The sequence below is a fragment of the Cuculus canorus genome, chromosome 1 (genome assembly GCF_017976375.1).
Source record: "Cuculus canorus isolate bCucCan1 chromosome 1, bCucCan1.pri, whole genome shotgun sequence".
Lineage (NCBI taxonomy): Eukaryota > Metazoa > Chordata > Aves > Cuculiformes > Cuculidae > Cuculus > Cuculus canorus.
Window position 1 is genome coordinate 11,952,487 of NC_071401.1, and position 24,432 is coordinate 11,976,918.

The window sequence follows — 24,432 nt, forward strand, 5'->3', positions numbered from 1 at the left end:
TGAAAATCTATGGATTCCCAAGATAATGGCTGTATTGAGCTTTTGTTGTTAAGTGAGAGGCGGGTGTAATACTGAGTTCTCGACAATGGTGTTTTCCTGTGTCTCTGAGCCTTTTTGTTTGCTTACTTTTCCTACAAATGTAGTTAAAAAAAAACAGTTTTGAAAACTCTGTTTCTTCGCTCTTAGGAGTGATGTGCTATTTTATAGTATCCTCAGATTAGACATTGGGGTTGATGAATCTGCTTCCAGCACTGTGGGTCTTCTGTTGAAGAGCAGCCTGTTTGGAGCAGTGTTTGCAAAACTATTTCCATGGATCTCACTATTATCAACTCAGTACTGCAACCTTATCGAATTATTGAGGTTGGAAAGGACCTCTAAGATAATTGAGTCCAACTGTCAGTCCAACACCACTGTGCCTACTAAACCATGTCCCAAAGTGCCACATCTACGTGTTTTTTTAACATCTCTAAGGATAGTGACTCCACCACTTCCCTGGGCAGCCTCTGCCAGTTCTTCACCACTCTTTCAGTAAAGAAATGTTTCCTAATACTCAATCCAAACCTCCCCTGGTGCAACTTAAGGCCATTTCCTGTTGTCCTTATATAAGCCATCTCCATCCACTTAACTCCAGGACCACTTCAGTGATTAACGTTTATATAAAAGCGTTCATGTTTCCACAATGAAATTGTCTCGACTTTCAAAAGAAAAGGTGGCTTTTCCCATGTTCACTCAGCGGGAAAAAGCTTGCAAAAGCTTACAGCTGCTTTACATCCGAGAGAGGCATCAGCAAAAAAACTAGGGTCGTCTTTGATTCGATATTTCATTTTGTGAAATTGCCTACTCTGAGAGAAAACATTTACATGTATATTAACCAATGTTTGCCAGATCTTGGAATAAAGCCAGTTCTCTCAGGGCCAAACAAATGCTCTGAGTGAATCAGTAATAATCTACTATTGTCACTCCTAATTTACGGATGGGTAGATAGAGCAATGTTTGCCATTTTAAGTTGTCCTATTTGCTTGAAAGACTAAAAATCATGATTAGCTTTTGGCTTGGAGTATCTATAGCATGTCTGTTTATAGCTGATTTACTCAATATAGCTGTTGCAAAAGTTCAAAACCTACCCTTGTGATAAGTAATTGTGGAAGAGGATGAGAATGCAGAAAGGTTACAGATATTTTGGGGCAGTAATTTGGAAGCTGCAACCAGAGGCTGAAAAAAAAATATATATGGCATATATGGCATTTCCTCTTTTTAAATTAAATGCATGGTCCCTGGGCCTCGTTTATTTTCTGAGGAAATCTGTATTGGCTGTCTCATGTTGCTAAAAAGTTAAAAGTATGGATTCCCACGGTAACTGTTGTATTGAGCTTTTGTCGTTGATAGATGAGAGAGTACTACTGACAATGGTGTTTTCTGGTGTCTCTGAGCCGTTTCGTTAACCACTTTTGTTGAAAAAGGAACCTATAAACAGTTTGGAGAATTTGTTTTTTATGCATTTATGAATGTACTTTTCTCATGAAATTAACAGGAATCTTGGCAGGACTGGGCTGAATAAAAACAGCAATGAGACTTTCTTCTGTTGAGAAAGATGTGTTTTTAATGGGAGCACTTAAAATACCACCTCTTTAAGGTCCATATTAAAAGTTGCAGAGAGGCAAATAGCACAGCATCTCTTGAGAGTCTTGAGCTGACGTTGTCCTCCATGTTCTGTGCAGTCTTCTGTGAGATCTCCTGACAGGTTGTAGAGGAGTATGCTATATCACACCTAAATGCATAGGTAGGGGATGGATGAGAAGTACAAATCTTGCTTGTCAGCCAGTAAGAGTAAATAAACATGGTGCAGAAATGAGAGTGATAATTGATGTTGGTCTCCTCTGATAGATTGATTCTTCCCTCTACTCCTTTTAGTCTTTATTTACTTCCATGCAGATTTTATTTCATACACTGATTTCTCTTTCCCTTTGTTTTTCTTCTTGTGCGGTAACGGGGTTTTCCTATTCTTTCTACCTGAGCATCGTTATCTCACTGTCCTACTTGCTCTGCATCACTGTTTTTTTTTTCCTAGACTCCCTCTCCTGCAGCATTAAACTTCCTATCCGTGCTCTTGTTAAATGAAATAACAGCAAGAGTCGTTGGTGTTGATGTTGTAGGTACTGGGATGGCCATAGCCCAGAGTGCAGCCATTAATATTCTGTCTGTAAGCTGTGGGAGACACTGAAGAAGAACCATGCCTAGGGACATGACTCCTCAGCCCCTCTGAAAGGTCAGACGGAGGACTGAACTTCTGTGCTGCTGTCACTTGGTGTTCTCAGGCACTTAGGTAAGATTAAAAACCAATATATCCCTGTTTTGAGAGAAGGTCAAATAATATGAGATCCAAACCCTGCGTCTGCTGTATTGTGGGCTGATGTCTTTAAACACCCCGCATACCCACAATTATCAAACCATCCGTGGAGTGCAACGCTGCCTGGACTTCCACTGTTAAAGGTTCAGAGTGCAACTGGAAGTGGTTTGATTGCTGAGTGCCTGCTGTTGTGTTGACAAGAGGATCTACTGAATACCCTAGAAGACAACTACCAAGTGTGGCTGATTTGAACAATGAAGCAAAACGAATCTCTTTTAGAGCTGGTCAGCAGCATCTTAATGAAAATGGTGGGTCAGAGGAGAACCAACTGCACCTCAAAAACAACAGAAAACCCCAAAGACAAAAGAAAAAACACAAAAAAATCAACCAACCCACCCAACAGCTTGAAGCAATGTTTCTTGAAATTGCTCTAAAATATAAAACTATTAAGATTAATCTGAATTAATCTGTACAAAGTAAGAAAGATACCTGCACAGATCTCAGCAGCAGCAGGTGCTTGCAGTTTTATAAATAGAAAGCAATACAAAGTGAGGTGCTTATTAAATTTGCCTTTATAATGCTTTGAAGAACTGGAAGTGGAACAGACAAGAAAGATTACCAGAGGCTCTGGCTTAGAAGGGTGACTTAAATAACTGTACTGCCAAAGGAAACGGAACATAAACCTGAATAAGTGATAGACTTGTTCAAAAAAGGCTATCTAACAGCGATTTGTCTCTTGCTTGGAGAGGCTGGCTGAGAGCTTTAGAAGGATGTGATTGAACAGGGGAAGGATTAATTTTTTTGGTCAGTTTTAGTAAAGTATTGAATTTCAGTGTATTTTCCAGGAGATTGTACTGTAATCTTTTCTAGCACTTGGCTTTCTCAAGTTTTTCCTTGTTTCCCTTTTCCCCTTCCCCCAGCTGACAAAATGAATTCTGTGGGAAACGTTCACATTTGGGAAATGGATTCATTCAGAATTTTCACTTCCTTTTTGGGTGAGGCTCTGGGTGAGAATCTTGCATGTCATTCAGCATTTTCTGAAGTTCTCGAAACACTGTAGGGTATCCGCAGAAAGGTGGCTGAGCAGAGCAACGAACAAATTGTCAAGTAAACCATATCAGAGCAGCAGGCTCAACTGGTGAGGGTCTATTAAAAATGAATCAAAATCTGCAATGTTCTTTTCTTTAATGAGATACTCAAATCACTTTAATTTGTCAGGGAACATACTAAGCAATCATAGCATGGTGTTTTGGGGAGCAGTGGATTGCCCTGCATGAGATCAGAGATCCTACTTTTTAATGCAGCAAAACACAAGCATGCTTGCTGGTGGAGGGAAGGTCTGTGGTGGCCCAGGGTCGCTGCTGCATTCTTCTCATCCCCATTACTCTCTTGAAAAGTGCCTGGCGTGCAAACAGTGAAGGTGTCTAGGTTACAAATGGTGATGACGTGCATATGCACGCAGAACAGGCAGAGTCATTATTGCAGAACCAATGAAAGGGAACTCTTGTGGACAACAGGCTCCTAGCATCCATGCCCAGATCTCCCTGGCACTGCATATGCGGGGTTCCACGAGCTAAAGTGGCTTGTACATCACACCAGCCATTTAATGTATTTTCCCTGTGGTTATGAATTCAGCTCCATCCATCTGCATGATTTCACATATGGAAAAAGACGACTTAGGCAGTGGACAAGAATAACTACCCCTGGAAAAGTTTGGATCTATTCAGCAGGGAACGAAGCTGATGTCTTGCACAAAGCTTCTTGGGGTTAATACACAATTGTGCATCATCAGTGACTAAGAGCATGATAAATATAGCGGATCATTTTAAAAACAGCTCGAGCGGGAAGGAAGGCTGTGCAGGAATAAACGAGAAGGGAGAATATAGAATTATAGAATAGTTCACATTGGAAGGAACCATAAAGACTATCTAGTTCCAACCACCCTGCCACGGGCAGGGACATCCCACTTGATCAGGCTGCCCAAGGCCCCATCCAACCTGGCCTTGAACACCTCCAGGGATGGGGCAGCCACAGCTTCCCTGGGCAACCTGTGCCAGTGTATCACCACTCTCATGGTGAAGAAATCCTTCCTTATGTCAAGCCTAAATCTGCCCCTCTCCAATTTATACCCCTTCCTCCTTGTCCTGTCACCACAAGCCTTTATGAATAGTCCCTCTCCAGCTTTCTTGTAGGCCCTTCAGGTACTGGAAGGTCACTATAAGATCTCCTCTGAGCCTTCTCTTCTCCAGGCTGAACAAGCCCAACTCTCTCAGTCTGGCCTCATATGGAAGGTGCTCCAGCCTTCTGATCATCCTTGTAGCCCTCCTCTGGACCTGTCCCAACAGTTCCATATCCTTCTTACATTGAGGATTCCAGAGTTGGACAGAATACTGCAGATGAGGTCTCGCAAAAGAGGAACAGAGGGGCAGAATCACCTCCCTTGACCTGCTGGCCACACTTTTGATGTAGCCCAGGATATGGTTGACCACCTGGGCTGCGAGCACACATTGCCGGCTCATGTTGACCTTCTCATCCACCAGCACCTCCAAGTCCTTCTCTGCAGGGCTGCTCTCAATCACGTCATCCCCCATCGTGTGAATCATATGAATATTAGGCTGAGGGATATAATGTTTTGATCTTGGTAATTGCTTTAGAGGAAGGTCACTGGTGCTTCACACTGGTTGAACTGTGGTACTGATCGATATTTGTTTGCTGAACATTGTGGAGGAACTTCTGAGACAGTTGGTCCTTTGCTGGTTACCTGGGCTCACTTGTTACTTGTTTACATACGCAGGTCCATAGCATTTGCTTTGCGTCTTGAGTTTTTGAGCTGGTGGAAGGTAGGAGCACATAAATGGGTGATGCAAGAACCAGTGTTGCAGAACTGATGAGGCAAAACCAGGCCTGTGTTTAGCTGGTGGCTTTGCTGGGAAACTCCCTTTGGATAGGCTGGGCAAAATTTCTTTTTTTTCCTTCTGTCCCTGTAATTTTATTAAGTCTTAATTAAACTTTCTGCATTTAAATTGGTTTACATTAATGTCATACTGTCTTATTATGTGTGTACTGACAGATACTAACAGGGATTTGATCAGCCTAATCCAGCTGTATGTAATTATGTGCCTTCTCCTTAAATAATTGCAAACAAAGTCTATCAATCATGGCAGGAAAGCCTGCTGCTTTATTATAATGTGGGATTGTTTAGTGAAATGTAATAATACTTCAGCTTTAAGCTTGCAAGTAAACAGGAGGTTTTAATGAGACCAGTGATAGGAAGAAAAAACTCTCCCCACCCATCCTGTGTTGCAAGTCTCGGTTCTTGTTTTCCTTCCCCCCCTCAAAAAAAGGTGTCCTGATTGCATTGCTAACACGCTGATGTTGAGAACGTCAGTAATCTGAAAGGAATTTGGGAAAGGTGCAGATTTCTGGCTCCTGGAGAAAGAGCTGTAGCCTAAATCTGTGTTGCTGTTTGAATGTAAGGTGGAGGTTTTATTTCATTCATTGATAAAATGATTACTCGGATCAAACAAAAGCATATAAGAGGCAACAGAGGTGCGAATGAAATATGCCAAATCACAGCCCTGCACAAGCTCTAAAACAGCTGTCCCTCTTGGAAAACAAGTAACTAAGAGAGTAGCACAGACACCTACTTCAGTGATTGAATTTGGGTTGATTTCTGTGTGATTTACCCTCCAGTGTCATGGAGCCTTTCCCTGGCACACGTACAAGCTGGGAGAGGCAGGCGTGGTGCCAGCAGCCTTTCCTCAGCCTCCTACTGGAAAACCATCCATGCCAAGAAAAACTTGAAAAACCAGAACTTCAGACAAGGCCTGGAGGGCTGAAATTTGAGATCTGAACCTCTTGTTCAGCGTGCTTGCTTTAAATCTGGAAACACCTCCAAGCGGCTTCATAAAATAAACCATTTCAGTGCCCCCATCAGTGCAGTGCTCTCCACTCTCCCCTATGGGACTGTCAGGAGGGTTTGAGGAGTCCAGGTATGCACCTCTCTTCTGCTGTCCTATTGCAACTAGTTGTGTATCGTGAGCCAAAAGATGGAGATTTCCCTTTGTGTCATATGAAGAGACAAAGAGTCCATCATATGCAGATTGTTCTGTGGTCAAGAAGTACAGACTTTGGTTCTAGATATTGCTCTGCTCCGCTGGGGGCTGTTCAGCTTTTCTCTGCTGTCAGTTAGTCTCCGTTGTTCCCCTCTCTGGTGCCCACACGCTTGTACACACGCACCCCTGCTGCCCGAGGCTTATCCCTTGCCTTTGCATTTTTTGTGGATTTAGATTTAATGTGCTTGTGGTCATAGATTTTTTTTTGCCTCACAACTTCTAGCCTGGACTGAATTTTCACTGCCAGAGTTTTAGTGACAGTAGAATTATAATGCAAAGCAGTGACAGTCCCACAAATCTCCTGTTTGTGTTACAAAACTTGTATTTATATATCAGGCTTCGGACTTGCTGGTGTTTCCCTGGTGTGTGTTTTGGGGGAATCTGTTCCAATCATGTTTGTAGTGGTGCTGTCTCCTGGAGTGACTGTGTTGGGAACCTGGTATTTGGATGGGAGAAGTAACAACCAGACTGGGTTGGACGGTAGGATGGTACGAGGAGCGGCTGAAGGAACTGGGGTTGTTTAACCTGGAGAAGAGGAGACTGAGGGGAGACCTTATTGCTCTCTACAACTACCTGAAAGGAGGTTGTAGAGAGGAGGGAGCTGGCCTCTTCTCTCAAGTGACAGGACGAGGGGGAATGGCCTCAAGCTACACCAGGGGGGTTCAGACTGGACATCAGGAAAAATTTTTTCACAGAAAGGGTTATCGGGCACTGGCAGAGGCTGCCCAGGGAGGGGGTTGAGTCACCATCCCTGGAGGTATTTAAAAGACGGGTAGACAAGGTGCTCAGGGACATGGTTTACTGGCAGATAGGAATGGTTGGACTCAGTGATCCAAGAGGTCTTTTCCAACCTGGTGATTCTATGATTCTATGAAAAACATTTCCCATCTAGGTCACCATCAGCTCAGAGGATGAGTACTGCTACCCTTTGGTGACAGTTCAGTCTGTGCAATGAGTTAACAACAGTCCATGTCTTGGTGGGCTTTTGAACCTGATGTGGCTGCACTGGAAACCAGAAGAGTTGTTTTCACACTGGATTCCCATTGCTGCACCTTCTTGCAGGTGCCAAACACTTGGGGTTGGTCTGGGAAAGCAGCATGTGAATTTGAGGAGCTCCACACCAGCAACTTGTTTATTTTTATTTATTTATTTAGCATAGCTATTTAGAAAGTGGCTGAATTTCCGTAAATAGACTGGAAAGATGTTTTGTATCCAAGGAGTCTTGACAGGAACAGCTGAGAAAATTGCTTTGTAAGAAAGTAGCTGAGCAAATGTGTAATACCAAGTGATACAGGAGGTGGTGTAGATTACTGCAGTTATGGGCAAGATCATTTGTACCTGTATGGGTGACGATTGGCAAGCTCTTCTCTTGCAGTCTCCCCTACAAACTGGATTCATGCAGTGACAGAAATTACGTTTGTATTTCATGTGTTTTCAGTAAACATTAGTCTTATTTCTTCATTGGAATGCCTGTTGCAACAATTGTCTTGATGCTGGTTCTTGATGTACAAAGAATAACATGGATTATTTATCCACCTGTTCGTGGAGCAAAAGGATTTCTCTTTTGATTTGTTTTAATTGAATTCTATTCTGTGTCTTTGCTGCATTCAGAGCAGATAGGATTGCACTGCAACACCATATGTGCCAAAAATACCATCACCTCTTCTGTGTTCAGCAGTGCCTTCCCAGATGCAGGGATCCATGGCTTTTTGTTTCTGGTACAGATTATTCACTATGTTCAAGTCCTCAGAATTGTGAAAATTGTATTGAAATAGCTTTTTGCTTTGGCGGCCTTGCTCTCTGACTTTCTGGCAATGTTCAGCACTGGCTTTCATTTTCCAAATGTCGTGAGTAGTTTGGAGACTCTCAAGGCTACATTTACAGTAAATGCGATGTTGCAGTAATGATGGGTGAAGTCACATTTAGGTCTGTAATTTGGAAAGAAACCCCAACACCTTTCACTAAAAAATAACATTAAACTGACTTCAAACAGCATCTTAATAGTTCCGTATTGTTCTGCATGTAATTAAAAGCTTTTACACTTGGAAATAGGGATATTTTGATTTGCTAATCATAATTCCTTGCTACAGTGAAATACACTGAGGTAAATTTTTATGATATTAAGAATTGGCCTCATGCTGAAATGTGAAAATCCATTTTTCACCGATCAAAATATTTTCACAGAGCAAAATATTTTCGCTTAAAGCACTAAAGTCTCAAACTTAGTGTAGCAAGCATTATTTTCAGCTGGGCATCAGTTCTGATGTGCACCTTCTGTTTAGTAGTAATGAGCCGGGTGACCCAGAGCATTTGCCGCTGCAGAAACCAAAGTTATTTGTGTGGCTGTTCTGACAGAGTCCTTGTTTCCTTAGGGGGACAAATGAAGAGCTTCCTTTTTTTTAAGAAAGCAATAATCATTTCCCTTTGTTAGTGGTGGCACAGAGCTGTGTTTGGTACCAGAAGGAACTGTCCTGCAACTGGGATGTTCACTTCATCATGGGGCCACTTTTGTGTTGTTTGAAAGGGGGTTGGCTGGAGAGGGAGAGAAGGATGTGCCTGGGATTAAAGTGTTTTATTAATCCTCTGGGCAGGTTTGCTCTTTAGGGTTAAGCTCTCTTAGTCAAATTGGCAAATCTCTGCTCTGTCCATTTTTGTCACCCACACAAATGATTACACAGAACATTCTGCTCCTTTAGACCCTCCCTGTCAAATAATAAAGTTTTTTTTTTTAAGTATCGTTTTATGTTTAGTGTTTAAAATTGAGTGCAATTATTGTGCTTGAATGTGCGAGACAATCACTAGTGCAGTTGCATAAAAGCTGTTAAAACCAAACTTTGTTTTTAAGAAAGCCCCCTTCTCAGAGCCAGGTTGGTAAAGGCACGAGGGACCTCAGGCATCTGCAGGAGCAGAGTTAGCTTCTGTCTCAGCGTTGGAGTTGGGTGCAAGCTGGTCTAAGTGTTCATATAAATCCTGCCCGGGTAGCAGCTATCTGAAGGCATGAAGGCATTCTTCATAAAAGATGTGAGGATTGTTATTTTTCTCACTTGCATCTGCCAAAACTGAAACACAAGTCAAAAAGCAGGTGACAAAGTTGCACCTGTGTGGATAGAAAGGCTAAACTAAGGTCTCTGGAGACCTCAGATAGAGCTCTGTGCACAAGTATTCCTGTTTGTAAATCTGTCCCAAGCCCCTGCTGAAATCCTTTTTAACATTCCTGTGTAGCTGTGTTTCTAAGTTGATTCTGTTGCCTTAGAAAATGGTGACCTTACTGATCCTTCTGTGGCAACAGCCAGAAATTCAAGCTGCAGGAAAGAAAATTCTTTGTCCAAAATGTGATATTTAATCTTGAGGAAACATTAGTTATGGAGTGCTAATAAAATAATAAATCTATGTTCCATGGGGTTGTCTGAACCAAGTCTTGTCTTTTATTGAATAGTACCTGGCTTTGTGTAACAGTATTACACGTGGTTCAGTCATTTATTAAAAGGAAACAAAACGCTTTCATGGTTTCAAAGATAGGAAATAACATGGTACCTGTTGCTTAGTCTCTGCTTTAATTAAAGGTAGGAGCAAGAATGACATTATTTTAGCCACCTTGTTGGTCCCAGGCTCACAATGCTGGCCAGGACAGAACATGAAGTTTCCTTCTGCTCAGTTGTAGACTCATAGTATAGTTTGGGTTGGAAGGAACCTTAAAGATCATCCAGTTCCAACCCCCCTGCCCTGGGCAGGGACATCCCACTAGATCAGGCTGCCCAAGGTCCCATCCAGCCTGGCCTTGAACACCTCCAGGGATGGGGCAGCCACAGCTTCCCTGGGCAACCTGTACCAGTGCCTCACCGCTCTCATTGTGAAGAAGTTCCTCCTTATGTGTAGTCTAAATCTGCCCCTCTCCCATGTATAGCCATTCCCCTTAGTATTATCACTACATGCTTGAAGTTGCATGAGGTCAGGAAAGATTAAAGCCTCACGTGTGGGAGACCCTGCCCAGCTGCTCCTGGCTGCCCAAAGCCACTCAGACTGGTTGCTGGCATTGTGCAAGCACAACGCTCTGTGCCCGTGGCTTCTGCTGCACTGCAAGGAACAATCCTCTTTTACTGGCATCAAGTGTGTTCTTTATCACAAGGTGAGGGAGGGCTCTTGTTTGAAGATGGCTCAGTGCTTAGCACTGGTTCCCTGCTAACTCTTGCCCTTCAGGTCATCACCTCCTCTTCCCATCTCTTGGACTGTACAACTCTTCCAGACCCTGTGCAGCAGCTCTGGCTGCAGTGCCCTAAAGTAATCAACCCAGCAGCAGAAATAAGTAGCAAGCTGATAAGATTGTTGAGTTTAGTTCTTGACTCTGATGCTCGTGTGTCCCGGTGATTGGGAACTGCTGAGTTTGGGGCTTTTTTAATGCCAAAATACTCTGAAAAGTATTGTCTGCTTAGGTGTCTTTTGTCCTTTTTCCCTTCTGCTGGCAGGTAGTTTGAAGCAGTTTTTCCTGATAGACTGCTGGCTTGTTATCTGGTTTTGTTTTGTTTTTTTTTAACGTGAGTAACATCCATACCCCTAGGGGAAAATTTAAATGATAAAAAATAATTCTTGTCAGATTGTTTGAATTTCAAGATGTTTTTCTGCTTCACATAACTACGATATCAGTGGCAGGTTAGACCAGGTTAATCCAAATTGGCTTGAAGCACTTGCAAGTTTGGATTTGAAGAAAAATTACTCAGCTTAACGTGGCTAATATGCTCCTGCTGTAAGGTTGATGGTAATAAGTTCTTTAGTCGTCTAGACATGTGATTACACTAAATGCAGATAAACAAAATCTTTTGTGCATGTGTTTCATGTAGGAGATGCAGAATTGTGATGCTTAGCAAGTGCTGGTATAGCCAGAGAAAGGGTTGCCCTTCCTGGCTCGCAGGAATAGCCGTGTGTAGCGGGAGGAGCTTTCAGTTGCTGGTTACTAACGGTCAGGGTTGGTTTTACAAAAAAAGGAAACAGCCAGTTGCCATAAATTGTGGTTGAAAGACTTTTGATATGTTTTCATAGAATCATAGAGGCATAGAATGGTTTGGGTTGGAAGGGACCTTAAGAATTAGCCAATTCCAATCCCCCTGCCATACACAGGGAGATCTCCCACCAGATCAGGCTGCCCAAGGCTCCATCCAGCCTGGCCTTGGACACCTCCAGGGATGGGGCAGCCACAGCTTCTCTGGGCAACGTGTGCCAGTGCCTCACCACTCTCATGGTGAAGAATTTCTTCCTAATGTCTAGTCTAAATCTTCCCCTCTGCAATTTATACCCATTTTGAAGGATATCAGTCCCCACAAGTTTCTCTGCAGCCTTGTGGTACAAAATTACCCTGCTTAACTGTAGTTGACTTGCTTTAAGATGTTGGCAAATAGATGTCAAACAAGGGTACTAAATTTGTGAATTTTTATTATGTTGGAGAGTGATGCCTTCTAGTTTGTCTTCAATAGCTTGAACTTTTTTTAAATGTTTTGTTCTGCTTGAAGCTTTAGCTTTTCAGTGTCACGTTGGAGCTCTGCAGTGTCAGAGAGAAGAGGTGGGCTCTGTGAAATGGATGTTTCCAACAACTGTACAAAGCCAACGGTCATTTTCTTGACTTGACAACTGACATGGTTTCTTTCCAGTCAGCGGATTCCTGCTTTTGGGGGAAACTTTGCTATGGTAAGCTTAAAAATAATCACACCATCCCATGCAATTTTATTACTAAATTTTAAGTTGCAAAATTCATAAAAGGAAGGTGAAGTTACAGTCTCTGGCAGGTGCTATGCTGTTCTTGTAATTTCCCAACAGAGAGAGTCGCTGACTTTTCAGTAAAAGCATTAGCTGAACTAGTTTGGTGCTTGTTTCCAGCCTTGGCAGATACTTGTGCCAGGTTGAGTAGTTACTAGAAATGAGAAGTGGCCTTAGGAGGGTGAGTATAGTCTCTGCAGTGAGCCCTCTCCTATTTGGAGGACACTAGGAGTGGGAAGGACATTCAGCCTCTGTTTGAGGAGAAAAAGTGAGTTTCCAGTCCTTCTGTGCTGTGTGCCTGGCTGATCACGGGCAGTTGCCACAAGACTGAAAGACCTGTGGAACATCACTTTCTCGTTGCCCTTCTGGTAGCTACTTGCTCTGAGACAGTTTAAATGGGCAGCGCTAACTAGACTGTTAATTGCACCCATCCCAATGCTGTATTCATTCCTTCCTCTCTTTGCTTAAGTTTTGCCTTCGCAGTGTGCAGGCAGGGTGATAACTGGCTGAAGGAGGACATAGCTCTATAACGTGAGATAATTTGTTCCCGTGGGCCATGCATGCTACAATGAACAGGACCCTACCGTGGTAATCCTCGCCGTGACTTGCTGTATTTTCTCTGTCTGTTTCTTCCTTTCCATAGTTGTTGGTAGTCACCTACCTTCCAGGGAAGTCCATGGGTGGCCAGTGAGAGCCTTGGCAGTGGAAGGGCACAGCTGTGGCTCTCTTACTCCGCTTGCACAACAGAGGCTGTAGAATTTTGCTTTATGCAGCGGAGCACTGGGTTTTGAGTGCTGTTTCATACCAACATGGACCCAGCAGCAAGTACAACATCCCAGACCTTTCCTGTGGGGAAGCATTGTCTCTTGCAGTAACTGTCGAATCCTGGCTGTTGTGTCTGGGCTCCGAGCGGTGGCAGGGGCCTGGCAGCAGCTCGTAGAGATTCACTGCTTCCATTTTATGGTTCAGTTAAGATGAACCCTAAGGCTCATCTCTCTGAAAAATGCTGGCCAGTTGCTGTGCAAGGCCATCTCTGCCAGTAGCAAAGCCAAGGAACCCAATCTACTGGAAATGTATTTGGAGATTGATGCCAGTTTCGCAAACTGGAGAGCATCAGCTTGCAATTCAAGTGGTGCTGACATTTGTGGGAAGGCTTTCTGTTCTAAGCCGTCAGCTGTTAGCTAGTGTATGTAATTAACTTGGTGTAATTTTGCTTCAGAATGGAATATTCATTCAAAAGAGACTTAAAAAACATCCTGGTGTTTTCAGTGTCTGGATGGCAAGTAATGCTGTGTAGAGCAGGGCATGCATTTATCGTTGGAGAGGTTGGTTTCATGGCAACTCCTGTTTGTTACTGTGGTACACAAAGTCCTATAGGCTTTTACTGTCCATCACTTCTTGGGTCTTGTGAGTTTTCAGGATACAAACCCCCACTGATGACGTTCATTAACAGTGGAGCCAGAAAGCAATACGAAAATACCATAGCCTGAAATACTGTGGTTGTCTTAATTATCCCAAAGGGTGACTGTAAAGCTTTATTTTGCATAGTAGTTTTTCGAGAGTATGGTAATAAAGCTTCTGACCAGGGCAAGAGGAGAACAAAATGGAAAGTGAAGAGGTAAAACAGATTTCTTTTGCCTCAGAGGAAATTGAAGACTTAATTAGAGAAGTGATGAACAACAAAGCCAAACCAAAGCAAATCCATAGCTTGCAGAAGGTGCAACACCAAAGGCTCTGCTCTGAATCAGTGTGAGAGCTGAGGATTTGCTGAGAAGAAACAGTTATGAAGGTTTAGAAATGACGTAGTGCCTGTTGATTAAAAGACTGGAACAGGGCATTGTGTGGAGTTCCTCCAACCAGATCCTATTTACCTCCCCATTGTGAAGTCCACTGACCACTTCTGGTCTCTGAATCTCTTACATATTTTGACTCTAATGCTGCAGGTTACAGAAGGAGTTGGTTCTTTTTAAGACTTGAATTTTATTGTTTCCTCTTTGGAAAATCATCCCAGTTACCGAAATTTCCCTTATTGTGCTGTATCAAAACCCAAGAGTCCAGATTGAATTTGCAAAGCCTATCATCAGGAGAAGGAACTGCTTAAAAGGTGAGTATGCGCAGGAAGCAGATTGGAGGATCCAGCAGAACATAGAAATCCCATCATGTATGATTTTGGGGGTTTTTTTTTAGATTGTATCCAGGAAGTACCATATAAAGATGGCAATACTGACATGTGCTATTGGTTTTCCAGTGCCACATGGTTGCTCTGACAGTCTGGTCACTTCCATAAGTTCGACTTAGTAGACTTATTCCACGTTTTACCTGAATTGGTGCAATATCTCACCAACCTAGTTGACTGGATGGGATTCACAGCAGGCAGTTTGTACGTGTTCTGAGAAAGGGTGAGGACTCCTTTGTAGTTCCATGTGACCTGTAGATTCTTGTTTTGCACATGAGCATTTTAGTTCACTTTCAGTTCTCTGGTCAGGCTGAGTGCTGATACCGACAGAAAGCTTCCCACTTTCAGTGAAAACCTCTGCTTTTTTTTAAAAAGGCATCCTAAGACAGCTTGTATCATTGACCAGAGATGACACATCAAGAGGAAATTATGTCTGTGATGAACTGAGAAAGCTTTGCAGCTTCGCTTATTGATGCATACTCCTCACCTACAGCAGCATGCTAAAATCATCTTTATATTATGATATCAAGAAGAGGCAAAGAGGCAGTTAGAGTAGCCCTCTCATTTCTTCATATATTTTATTCTGAGTTTGTAAGGGAGTGATAGAAAAACACCAATTCGTAGTTTACTTTCAGTTCAGCTCAGTATTTGACACCAGTAATTGTTATGCTTCAAATTTATTTCGAGATATGTCTTGCCTGTATCAGCTGTTGTGCCACTGCAAAACTGGGGGATGTGGCAGAGAGGAATGTAGCCAAACTGCTGGCCTCCTCCTTCCTGCTGTAGGCAGCTTAAGGGCAAAAAAAACCCACTAATTCTCCTTATTTCATAAGGGAAAGCTTTTGTGTAGTGCAGTGCTTTTTTGTAGAATACTTATGGTTGTAAAAACTGTTCTGGCAGATACTTCAGAGCAACTGTCTTGTTAATGACTGCTTGTCTACAGCAGTGATTTGTAAGCAGGCTGGTTATCGTTTGGGACCTTTTTCTTATAAAAATGACAGCTGTAATAAGAATGACAGCCTTGAGTCATGTTATTATGATTTAGACTTTGTTCTAGGGCAGTAGGACCAAAAGTGTTAGTTAAGCAGCTCTTTCCCCACATTTCTTCCTGTTAGAATACCTTTTATTCCAATAAATACCTGGTGTGGATGATAAACGCTTAATGCTTTTCCTTATGGCGGGGTGTGTGCTTGGCTTTCCCCGTTCTGCGGGTTTGTAGGGAGCTGCAGACCTTTAGCTGGGAACATGCTGCTGTTGGAAGGGGCAGCTGAGACTCGATGTTGATGCAAGGCTAATTCGTACTGTTTTCATTAAGTCTTTAGCTGTGTTATCTTGTTAGCTTTAGAGTGTAAAATAGATGGTGCTGGGCTTTGTTTCTGGCTTAACAGAGTGCAAGTTCAGTGTTCTTGGACAAATCCACACACCGTGATGAACTGCTGTGGTTTTTATGGAGAAAGTATAATTGATGAGCGAGCGCATTGCGATTCCATTTCCTGGAAAGAAGCTGCATACATGTCGGTGCCAGTTGGGTAGAAGATTTACTGAGTGGAGCTGCAAATGATTTTAATAACCTGAATATGTGCCGATTTTGCTCAAAAGAACTGTTTTTCTTCTCTTGCAGATTTTTGCACCGCCAACCAATTGAAGGAGAAGGAATTCTTCAACCCTTTGTTTCGAAAGACCTTGGACCGTGCTCCTCCAGCTTCCTTTGATCCACTGTTTTGGTGAACAAAAGATCCTAAGAGGAGGATGAGGCAGCTAAGAGGAAAACCCAAAAAAGAGACCTCCAAAGATAAAAAGGAGCGAAAACAGGCAATGCAAGAGGCCCGGCAACAGATCACCACCGTTGTGCTTCCCACGCTGGCTGTTGTAGTTCTGCTGATAGTTGTATTTGTGTATGTAGCGACTCGTCCAAACACAACTGAATGATGCAGCTTTTCAGACTTTCTAGCTTTAAGGTATTAATGATTTTGTCAAGAGCCAAAAGAACTCTCTGCCACTCTTCTAGTATTTTACAAAGGAACTTCCTGGTATTTTCAGTCTTTCTCTTCATTAGGGACCTGCAGATTCTCTTTAGGAATGTAACATAAAACGTATTAGTGAAGGTGCCAGTACGTTTTATGGTCCAGTTCATGTGCCTTTCAGACTTTTAAAATGGTGTTTTTCTTAAATCTGTTTGAAGCTCTATATTGTAAAAGGAAATCATGTTCTGCTATAAATTTGTAAAAAATCAGCTTTCAGCTTTTATCACTGTTCTGTATAATGTTGCTCTCATGAGCTCTTGTATGTCTATTTCAGAACTTCCAAAGAAGTACATTTCTTCTTTGTACTTAATGTCATATGAAGTGCTTTGATTCAGAAGGGATATATTTATTTTTTGAATAAAAGAGAGAAGTCTTACTTGGAATCTTCAAATTATTTTGCAAAAAAAATATGACTTATTGTGAAAGCCTACATTGTGTAATAATTTTTTCATTAAATACTATGTACTTCACTCAAAAAGAATTTCTTTTTGCTGTGAGATGCCACCATGCAAAGTGAATACTTCAGAATCTGCCAGAAGGAATCTTAGAGAAGTTGGGAAGGGAGATTCTACCAGTTTATGATGAAGTAACTAATCATGAACTACGTGCACACAGACAGTTGTTTAACTGAATGTTAAGTATCTAAACCTGTATGAAGTGGCAATAAAAAGGTGATTTTGGATACAGCCCTTGATTGATTTTTTAAAATGATTTTGTAAAGGAAGGAAAAGTAACATCAGTAACTCAGGGCTCTTCTCTGTTTGCTGAAGTGAGCTGCTGTCCTCTGACATCCCATGCTTAAAGAAAGCTGTGAGTGCTACTTAGGCATTTTTATTCTAAGAAATCAAACAATAAATTCTGATTAAGATGCTTCAATAATCCTGCATTCTTCCACAGCCCTATATCACCTAACTATTTTAAGGCGCTCAGCAAGCATTAAGCTTCAGAAGACTTTGGGGAGGGAATTTGAGAACTCTTGACTGCTGTTTAGAGGCCAGGCAAGGGAGAATGTGATGCCACAGCGTACGGAAGCTTAGCAGGAAATCTGTCTGTGCCAAAAGTCAAAGACCCCTCGGATCTTTACTTGATGTGCTGTCATTCACTATGGGGATAGTCCCAGGGGTGTCAGTGGGATGTTCATACACCTGCCAGTGACGGACTATGCCTTGCTTCCTGTGTTACCCCAGTGTCTTGTTCCTGTGCAGAACGCTACTGCCAACCAACATTGGTTTGCACAAAAATAACGTAGGCAAGCAGATGCAATTCCCTACAGCAGACTTTGCCCTAAGGGATGTGTTCCCAAAGCAGGATAAGCCTATTGCCAGCTGTAAACTAACCCAGGTCAAAGTGAGACAGACAGACAGCAATGGGTATGGGTGCAGCCGAATGCACTTGATGTGCCACTGCTGTCAGTAGTGCCTAGAATTAAACTGACCCTGCAGACTAAGAATCATAGAATCATGGAATAGTTTGGGTCGGAAGGGACCTTAAAGATCATCCAGTTCCCACCCTCCTGCCATGGGCAGGGATATCCCACTAAATTAGGCTGCCCGAGGCCCCATCCAATCTGACCTTGGACACCTCCAGGGATGGGGCATCCACAACTTCCCTGGGCGACCTGTGCCAGTGCCTCACCACTCTCAGCGTGAAAACATTCTTCCTTATATAAATCGAACCCTGTCGAGTTTGTACCCATTCCCCCCTCATCGTATCACCACAAGCCTTTATGAATAGTCCCTCTCTAGATTGCTTGTGGGCCCCTTTTACTGAAGGAGGGTTTGAAGTACAGAATTTGCTAAAGACTAAAAGGAAGAGTTTGGATGAACTGTTAGGTTGGGATTTTTTTCCCCGTAACTTGCAGCATAATTGGGATATATGCTCAACAAACTACACAGACAAGATGATCGTTGTGGTGTGCCCAAAAAAGGGTTCGCCCACTGAGTGACCAGCAGGAAGGCTGCAGTGGAACCTCTGTGCTCACCGAGATGTGCACTGAGACCAAAAATTATCTGTGCTTTGGTAGTGAGAACGACTTCCTTCAACTGGAGAGATCTGAAATGATGCATCTATAAAAGTAATTGCTTAGTCTGTGTCATCTCCCAGCTGTTTCTGTTCTCCCAGGCACCAAATCCTTTTTGTCCTATTTTTATTTTATCCTCAGTCAGGGATGGCTGTGATGGAGCTCTGACGATTCGCCCTTTTTTGAAAGGAGGCGTTGAGCTTGAACGAAATTTCTGCCTGAGGAAGTGAACAGAGATGCGTGTATTTTAAATATGTGTGTTCTGCAGGGTGCCTGGAGTCTTGGGCATCTAGAATAGAAGCAAACTTTCTGCTAACTCTTCCATAGATTCATAGAATCATGGAGTCATGGAATGGTTTGGGTTGGAAAAGACTTTAAATATCAACCAGTTCCATACCCCCTGCCATGGGCAGGGACACCACCCACTAGATCTGGCTGCTCAAAGCCCATCCAACCTGGCCTTGAACACTTCCAGGGATGGGGCATCCACAGCTTCCCTGGGCAACCTGTGGCAATGCCTCACCACCCTCATTGTAAAGAATTTCTGCTAAATATTTAATCTAAATCTACCTTCTTTCAGCTCAAAGCCATTACCCCTTGTCCTGTCACTGCATGTGCTTGTCAAAAGTCACTCTCTGCATTTCTTGTGGGCCCTCTTTTCGTGCTGGAAGGCTTCTACAAGGTCTACCCAGAGCCTTCTCCAGGCTGAACAACCCCAATTCTCTCACCCTGTCCTCATGCAGTATGTGTTCCAGCCTTGTTCTCATCTTCATGGCCCTCCTCTGGACTCTAATCTAATAAATCCATGTCCTTCCTGTGCTCCAGACTCCAGAATTGAATGCAGTACTCCAACTGGTGTCTCATGGGAGCAGAGCAGCGGGGGACAACCATCTCCCTTGACCTGCTGCTCATGGTTCTTTTGATGCAGCACGGGATGCACTTGGCTTTCTGGTCTGCAAGAGCATATTACTGGCTCATGTTGAGCTTCTCATATACCAGCTCATCCAAGTCTTTCTCTTCAGAGCTGCTCTCAATCCATTCTCTGCCCAGCCTGTATTTGTTCTTGCCCTGACTCAGGAACAGGACCTTGCACTTGGCCTTGTTGAACTTCATGAGGTCAGAACAGGCCCACCTCTCCAGCCTGTCAAGATCTCTTTGGGTGGCATTCCCTCCCTCCAGCGTATCAACCACGCTACAGCATGGTGTTGTTGGCAAACTTGCTGAGGGTGCCCTCAATCCCACTGTCCATGTCTGTGACAAAGATGTTATACACTGGTCCCAATACTGACCTTGCGGAATGCCCCTTGTCACTGGTCTCCACTTGGATATTGAGGCATTGACCACAACTCTTTGAGTGCAACCACCCAGCCGATTCCTTATCCACAGAATGGTCCATCTGTCAAATTCGTGTGTCTGTTCCTCATCTTTGTCTTCTGTAGATTCTTAACCAAACCCCTGCTTGTTGTCTGATTCTTTCTGTGGCTCTAACAAAGTCCCTGTGAGTTTTCCATCCCTGAGTAGTGGATTTATTTCAGTCTGTTCCACCTATAAGGCTTTTTTATCAGCCCAAGCAATAACTTCATAATTTGGAAAGCTTTCCCTGAAACTGCTTAGGGTCAATATGTGAGGTTTTCTTCTCTTCATTTTCTGCAAGAGCTGAGTCTGTGACACATGAGAGCAATTAACTGGCTGGTAATAACTAAATAGGTAAAAGGTCAGTTGGGTTAGATAATATTTAAGATTGCTTCTCTAATGAGATGTTTAGTTTCTGCTGCTTTTTTCTTATGCCTTTCCTTTGTGTCTTGTCATCTGCAAATTCTTCAGGTTACAATAATCATCTTTTCAGAGCTAAATGTTTATTAATATGAACTTGTAGCTTAATACTGATATGAGATGTGTATTTTAGTTTCCTGAAATGCATGATTTTACTGAGTGATAATCGAGAGGAAAATAGTGTTATGCATCCTGCATTTCTCCTTATGCAGAAGGTGGAATGTATTTCACAGTTTGAATCTTTTTAACAAAAAATAATTTTTTCTTTACTAAACAATGAAGGTGGATTCTGACATTTTCTACCAATCTCTCTTTTGCTGGTATTGGATGTGAGAATGTGCATTTGGAAAAATGGTATGAAGGCTCCGTAGACAGAACGTGTCAAAAATCACTGGGAAATAATCGGAAAGTAAATTAATGGCAGTTGCCCATATGTCAACTCCTGTGAACTTCTTAGCTGAAGGTGTTACCGTGTCTCTGTTTTTTAAACTGTATAGATTACTCCAAGTGTCAAGTTGCCTTCAAAAATGTTTTAGAAATAGGTTTTCAAACCTTTTCCCAGCATAGGTAGCTTGTGGGCAAAATTGAATGATTTATTACAAATGTTTTATCAGAAAACTCATGCTGAGATACTTCTTCAGCAGTATCTTATGCTATGGTTTCCAAGAGTGCTCATTATCAGGTGAAGTCATAAAAAAATTCCCATTGCCTTCTGATACATCAAGTTATAGAAGCATTTTTTTTCAAACCGATTTTTCAAAGCATAAATCAAATCTGAGTCAAACACTCAAAGATCAAGGTTTGAATGGAGTTTTATGAATGTCTTCAAAGTGCTCAGAGAATAAAGGAATCATGTCAAGTATTTTTGCAATGGGTGAATGCCCATCTTTGTTATAAATGGCCCCAGATGCCCAAAACCAAGTGAGAGAAGCCAGCGAAACCACCCGTGGTCTGAAGGAAGAACTACACCTATTTTCATAGCTCAGAGAAATTGGTTTTCAGTCTTCTGTTTCAATCCATTGACAAGAAAATTTTTATTTATTCAAATCCAGATGATCAGGAAACAGCACTTTTAAATATATAAAGCAGAGAAAACGCACGGTTCTTTTTTTTTCAATTATTCCTGTTTAGTGCCCAGAGGGTACACATATAGGTTTGAACACTCCTGTAGCTCTAGAGCCTGCACTTTGATTCTCTGTTTGGTCCTGCACCACAGAGATGTTTCTTAGCAGAAGTTTCTTACCAGGGCAGGTAGTTCCACTTCAGATGCTATGGGCTAGCAAAGCAAAGTACTGCCATCCACATCCCAGCCAAGCATCTTCATCATCACTGCAGATGGAGCTGTTAGATTACTCTCCTGTGCACTTCTGTTTCAACCAAAAAAACATTTGTTATGATGTTTAAGTGGGACACCAAGAACCAGGACTTCTGGAGGATTCCTTGTTCCACCTGGGATTGTGCAAGAGTTCATGTCAAGTCAAGTAAATCAAGCACCTGTCACAGGAAATTCAGTATTGGGATGGTTTGGGGCTGGTTTTGTACGCAGACATGTTCTTGTAAGGTAACTGGGCAAATGCATTCTTGATAAAACTGTTTCAAAGCCCCTAGCAGTTTAGTTAAGAGTAGATTAGAGGAACAAACCAGTTGATTTGTTGGTTTAGGAAGGGACAACTGATCAGTCTATCAGTGTCTATGGTGTTGCTCAATCCACTGGTGGAAATTTAGATGCAGTACTTTAAATTGCGGCCTATTTATGGATTTGAGGGTGTCTGTGTGATTAAATAGTAACTCAGACACAGTGAACTTTGAGATCTGAACCCTACAGTGGTTTGACGATTCAAACAAGCTCTGCTTTAAACATTTTTTAACCCAGCATTTTCTCAGTAGACTGCTGTGTTTGAGAAGAAAAAGAATTCCCTAGCACAAGGTAGTTGGTATAAAATCTAGTGGATAGGTATTTTATATAGAATTAAATGGAAAAAAAAAGAATGTTAATGATGTAATTGGCTGTTGTAGGTTGTAAAGCTAGAGAAGAATGTAATCCTATCATGCATATGATCCAGGGTAAGGACCTTCTCCCTGTGCCCTCTGCTTGCTCCTAGTTATTTGGTCTCTGGGACTCTCATGGGTAGAAAGCAGCAGGACTGACTGGAGTTCATAGAATCATAGAATAGTTTGGGTTGGAAGGGACCTTAAAGACCATCTAGTTCCACTCTCCTCTGCCATGGGCAGGGACATCCCACTGGATCAGGTTGCCCAAGGCCCCATCCAACTTGGTCTTGGACATCTCCAGGGTCGGGGCAGCCACAGCTTCCCTGGGCAACCTGTGCCAATGTCTCACCACTCTCATGGTGAAGAAATTCTTCCTTATATCAAGCCTGAATCTGTCCCTCTCCAGTTTATACCCATTCCCCCTCTTCCTATTGCTACAAACCTTGGTGAACAGTCCCTCCCCAGCCTAAGCACATACCTGTGCTGGCTGTGTAAATAAAACATCGATGACTGGCATGACGTAGCAAAGATGTACAGTCATCTGGGGCTCACCGCATTAGACAGTTGATGATTTCCCTCTCATCCCCACTAGTGGTGTTCTGAGTTTCTGCTGTCTTTCTGACACTCTCCTAGTCTTATACTTCTGAATTTCCCATATGAAAAAAGAGAGTAAGAAATGGTAGGAAGAAAATGCACTGCACCCAACTTCCATGGGAGCTGCTTCTAAGAGTTTCTAGGAGTTCAGCTACTGCTGTTTCACCAGCAGCCCCATCAGAGTAAGTTTTGGGAGGTGGATTGGACAGCAGTGGTCTGGCAGCTCTTATACCACCAACTATTTGCAAATTATATCTTGATGAAACATGTTGGCAACTGTATGAACACGACCTTTGTTTTTCCTTCAGGGAATAAAGCTCGTGGCAGCCTGGACCATTGTTCTTTTTATTTAAAACCAGTCTTTCAACTAGGAGCAAAAAAAATGCTTTTCAGTAACGCTTTGAAAAATCATAAAAGAAATCCAGCAGCTTGCAAGTATTTTCCATTGCCTGGTTATTCACAAAGTAGAACAGAGTTTTTTTTGTGTGTTTTGGCTAATCCTTAGCTTCTGAACATTGCACCTTGTCCTGTCAAATGAACTTATGATCAATAATTCATGTTTTTTCTATTTTTATTGGTGCTTTCAGATATTTGTAGCCTTGGACCCCTCTGATTATTCTTTTTCTTGACAATACACATACATATCCAATCCCTGTTCATGAGGTATGTCATTTTTCAGTCTTTATTATTTCTGCTGACCATCATTCTTTACAAAGTTTCTCAAATAACTTGAAATGTGGTACATGTTGTACAAACTATTTTTGGCATGATAACATCAGGGATACGTATTTTTCTTCAAACCTCTCACCAGTTGAACCAAAGTTCTATCTTTTAATGCAACTAAAGTATTCAGAACCAAGAGGTGTGCCTCTTGACTGTACTTGGCAGCAATGGGCTCATTTAAATTCGGAATTGTCAAATGAGGAACTTCTGCTGATTTTGGATAGTGAAGAGGAGGGTGAACTTTCAGGTGAGTATGTATTAAGAAAATGACACTTTGATCCATACTGCCCCAGCACATTTGTGGCATAATGTGGTCAGAGAAGAAAATAACAGTGAACAGCAGGCTGTTTAGATACAGGTACTGTGCACTTTTCAGTGCTTTTCATGGGGAATTTATTATATGTCCTAACACAAAAGCCAGGCTGATGCTAACTCTGTTATTTCATTATCCAAAGTTAGTAGCTTGGCTTGATCTTAAAAAGCTTTATTAAAAAAAAAAAATCATAGAATGGTTTGGGTTGGAAGGGGCCTTGAAGATCATCCAGTTTCAAGCTCCCTGCAGAGGCAAGGACATGTCCCATTAGGTCAGGCTGCCTAAGGCCCCATCCAACCTACCCTTATTATAATTTTTTGATAATTCCATTCATACAGTCTCTATCATCACACCAACCTACGTTGCAATATGGATATCTGGGTCTGGACTGGACTCAGCTATATAAAATTTCTTTGAAGAACTGGAGCATGCCGTCTTGTTTAAATCTTGCAGTGACAAAAGCATCTGTCTAAGTGGCATATATCCAACCTTGTTTTTCTTGCCCTTCTGAAAGACAACATCTTGCTGTCTTTCTGCTACTACAGAGCTTCCCTAGCTTAAAATTTAACTTCATTTCCAGAGGTTCCTAAATTTCTTCCTTAGTTCTTTT

The 24,432-nt window shown here is 42.3% G+C and overlaps 1 protein-coding gene across 7 annotated transcripts in view; it reads left to right on the forward strand.

The window, feature by feature from the left end:
* Nucleotides 1–17,113, forward strand: part of SMCO4 (single-pass membrane protein with coiled-coil domains 4) — a 30,318-nt gene extending 13,205 nt beyond the window's left edge. For 3 of the 7 annotated variants that reach the window (XM_054084831.1, XM_054084801.1, XM_054084818.1), the window contains one exon: nucleotides 16,005–17,113. In XM_054084831.1, the coding sequence (XP_053940806.1) occupies nucleotides 16,133–16,312 (180 nt within the window). In that variant the 5' untranslated portion in view covers nucleotides 16,005–16,132 and the 3' untranslated portion in view covers nucleotides 16,313–17,113. Of the gene's footprint in view, nucleotides 1–2,153; nucleotides 2,324–11,963; nucleotides 12,139–16,004 lie in introns of all 7 variants that reach the window. The other 4 variants (XR_008453097.1, XR_008453096.1, XM_054084809.1 and 1 more) reach the window with 3 other exon arrangements.
* Nucleotides 17,114–24,432: the final 7,319 nt, after the last annotated feature.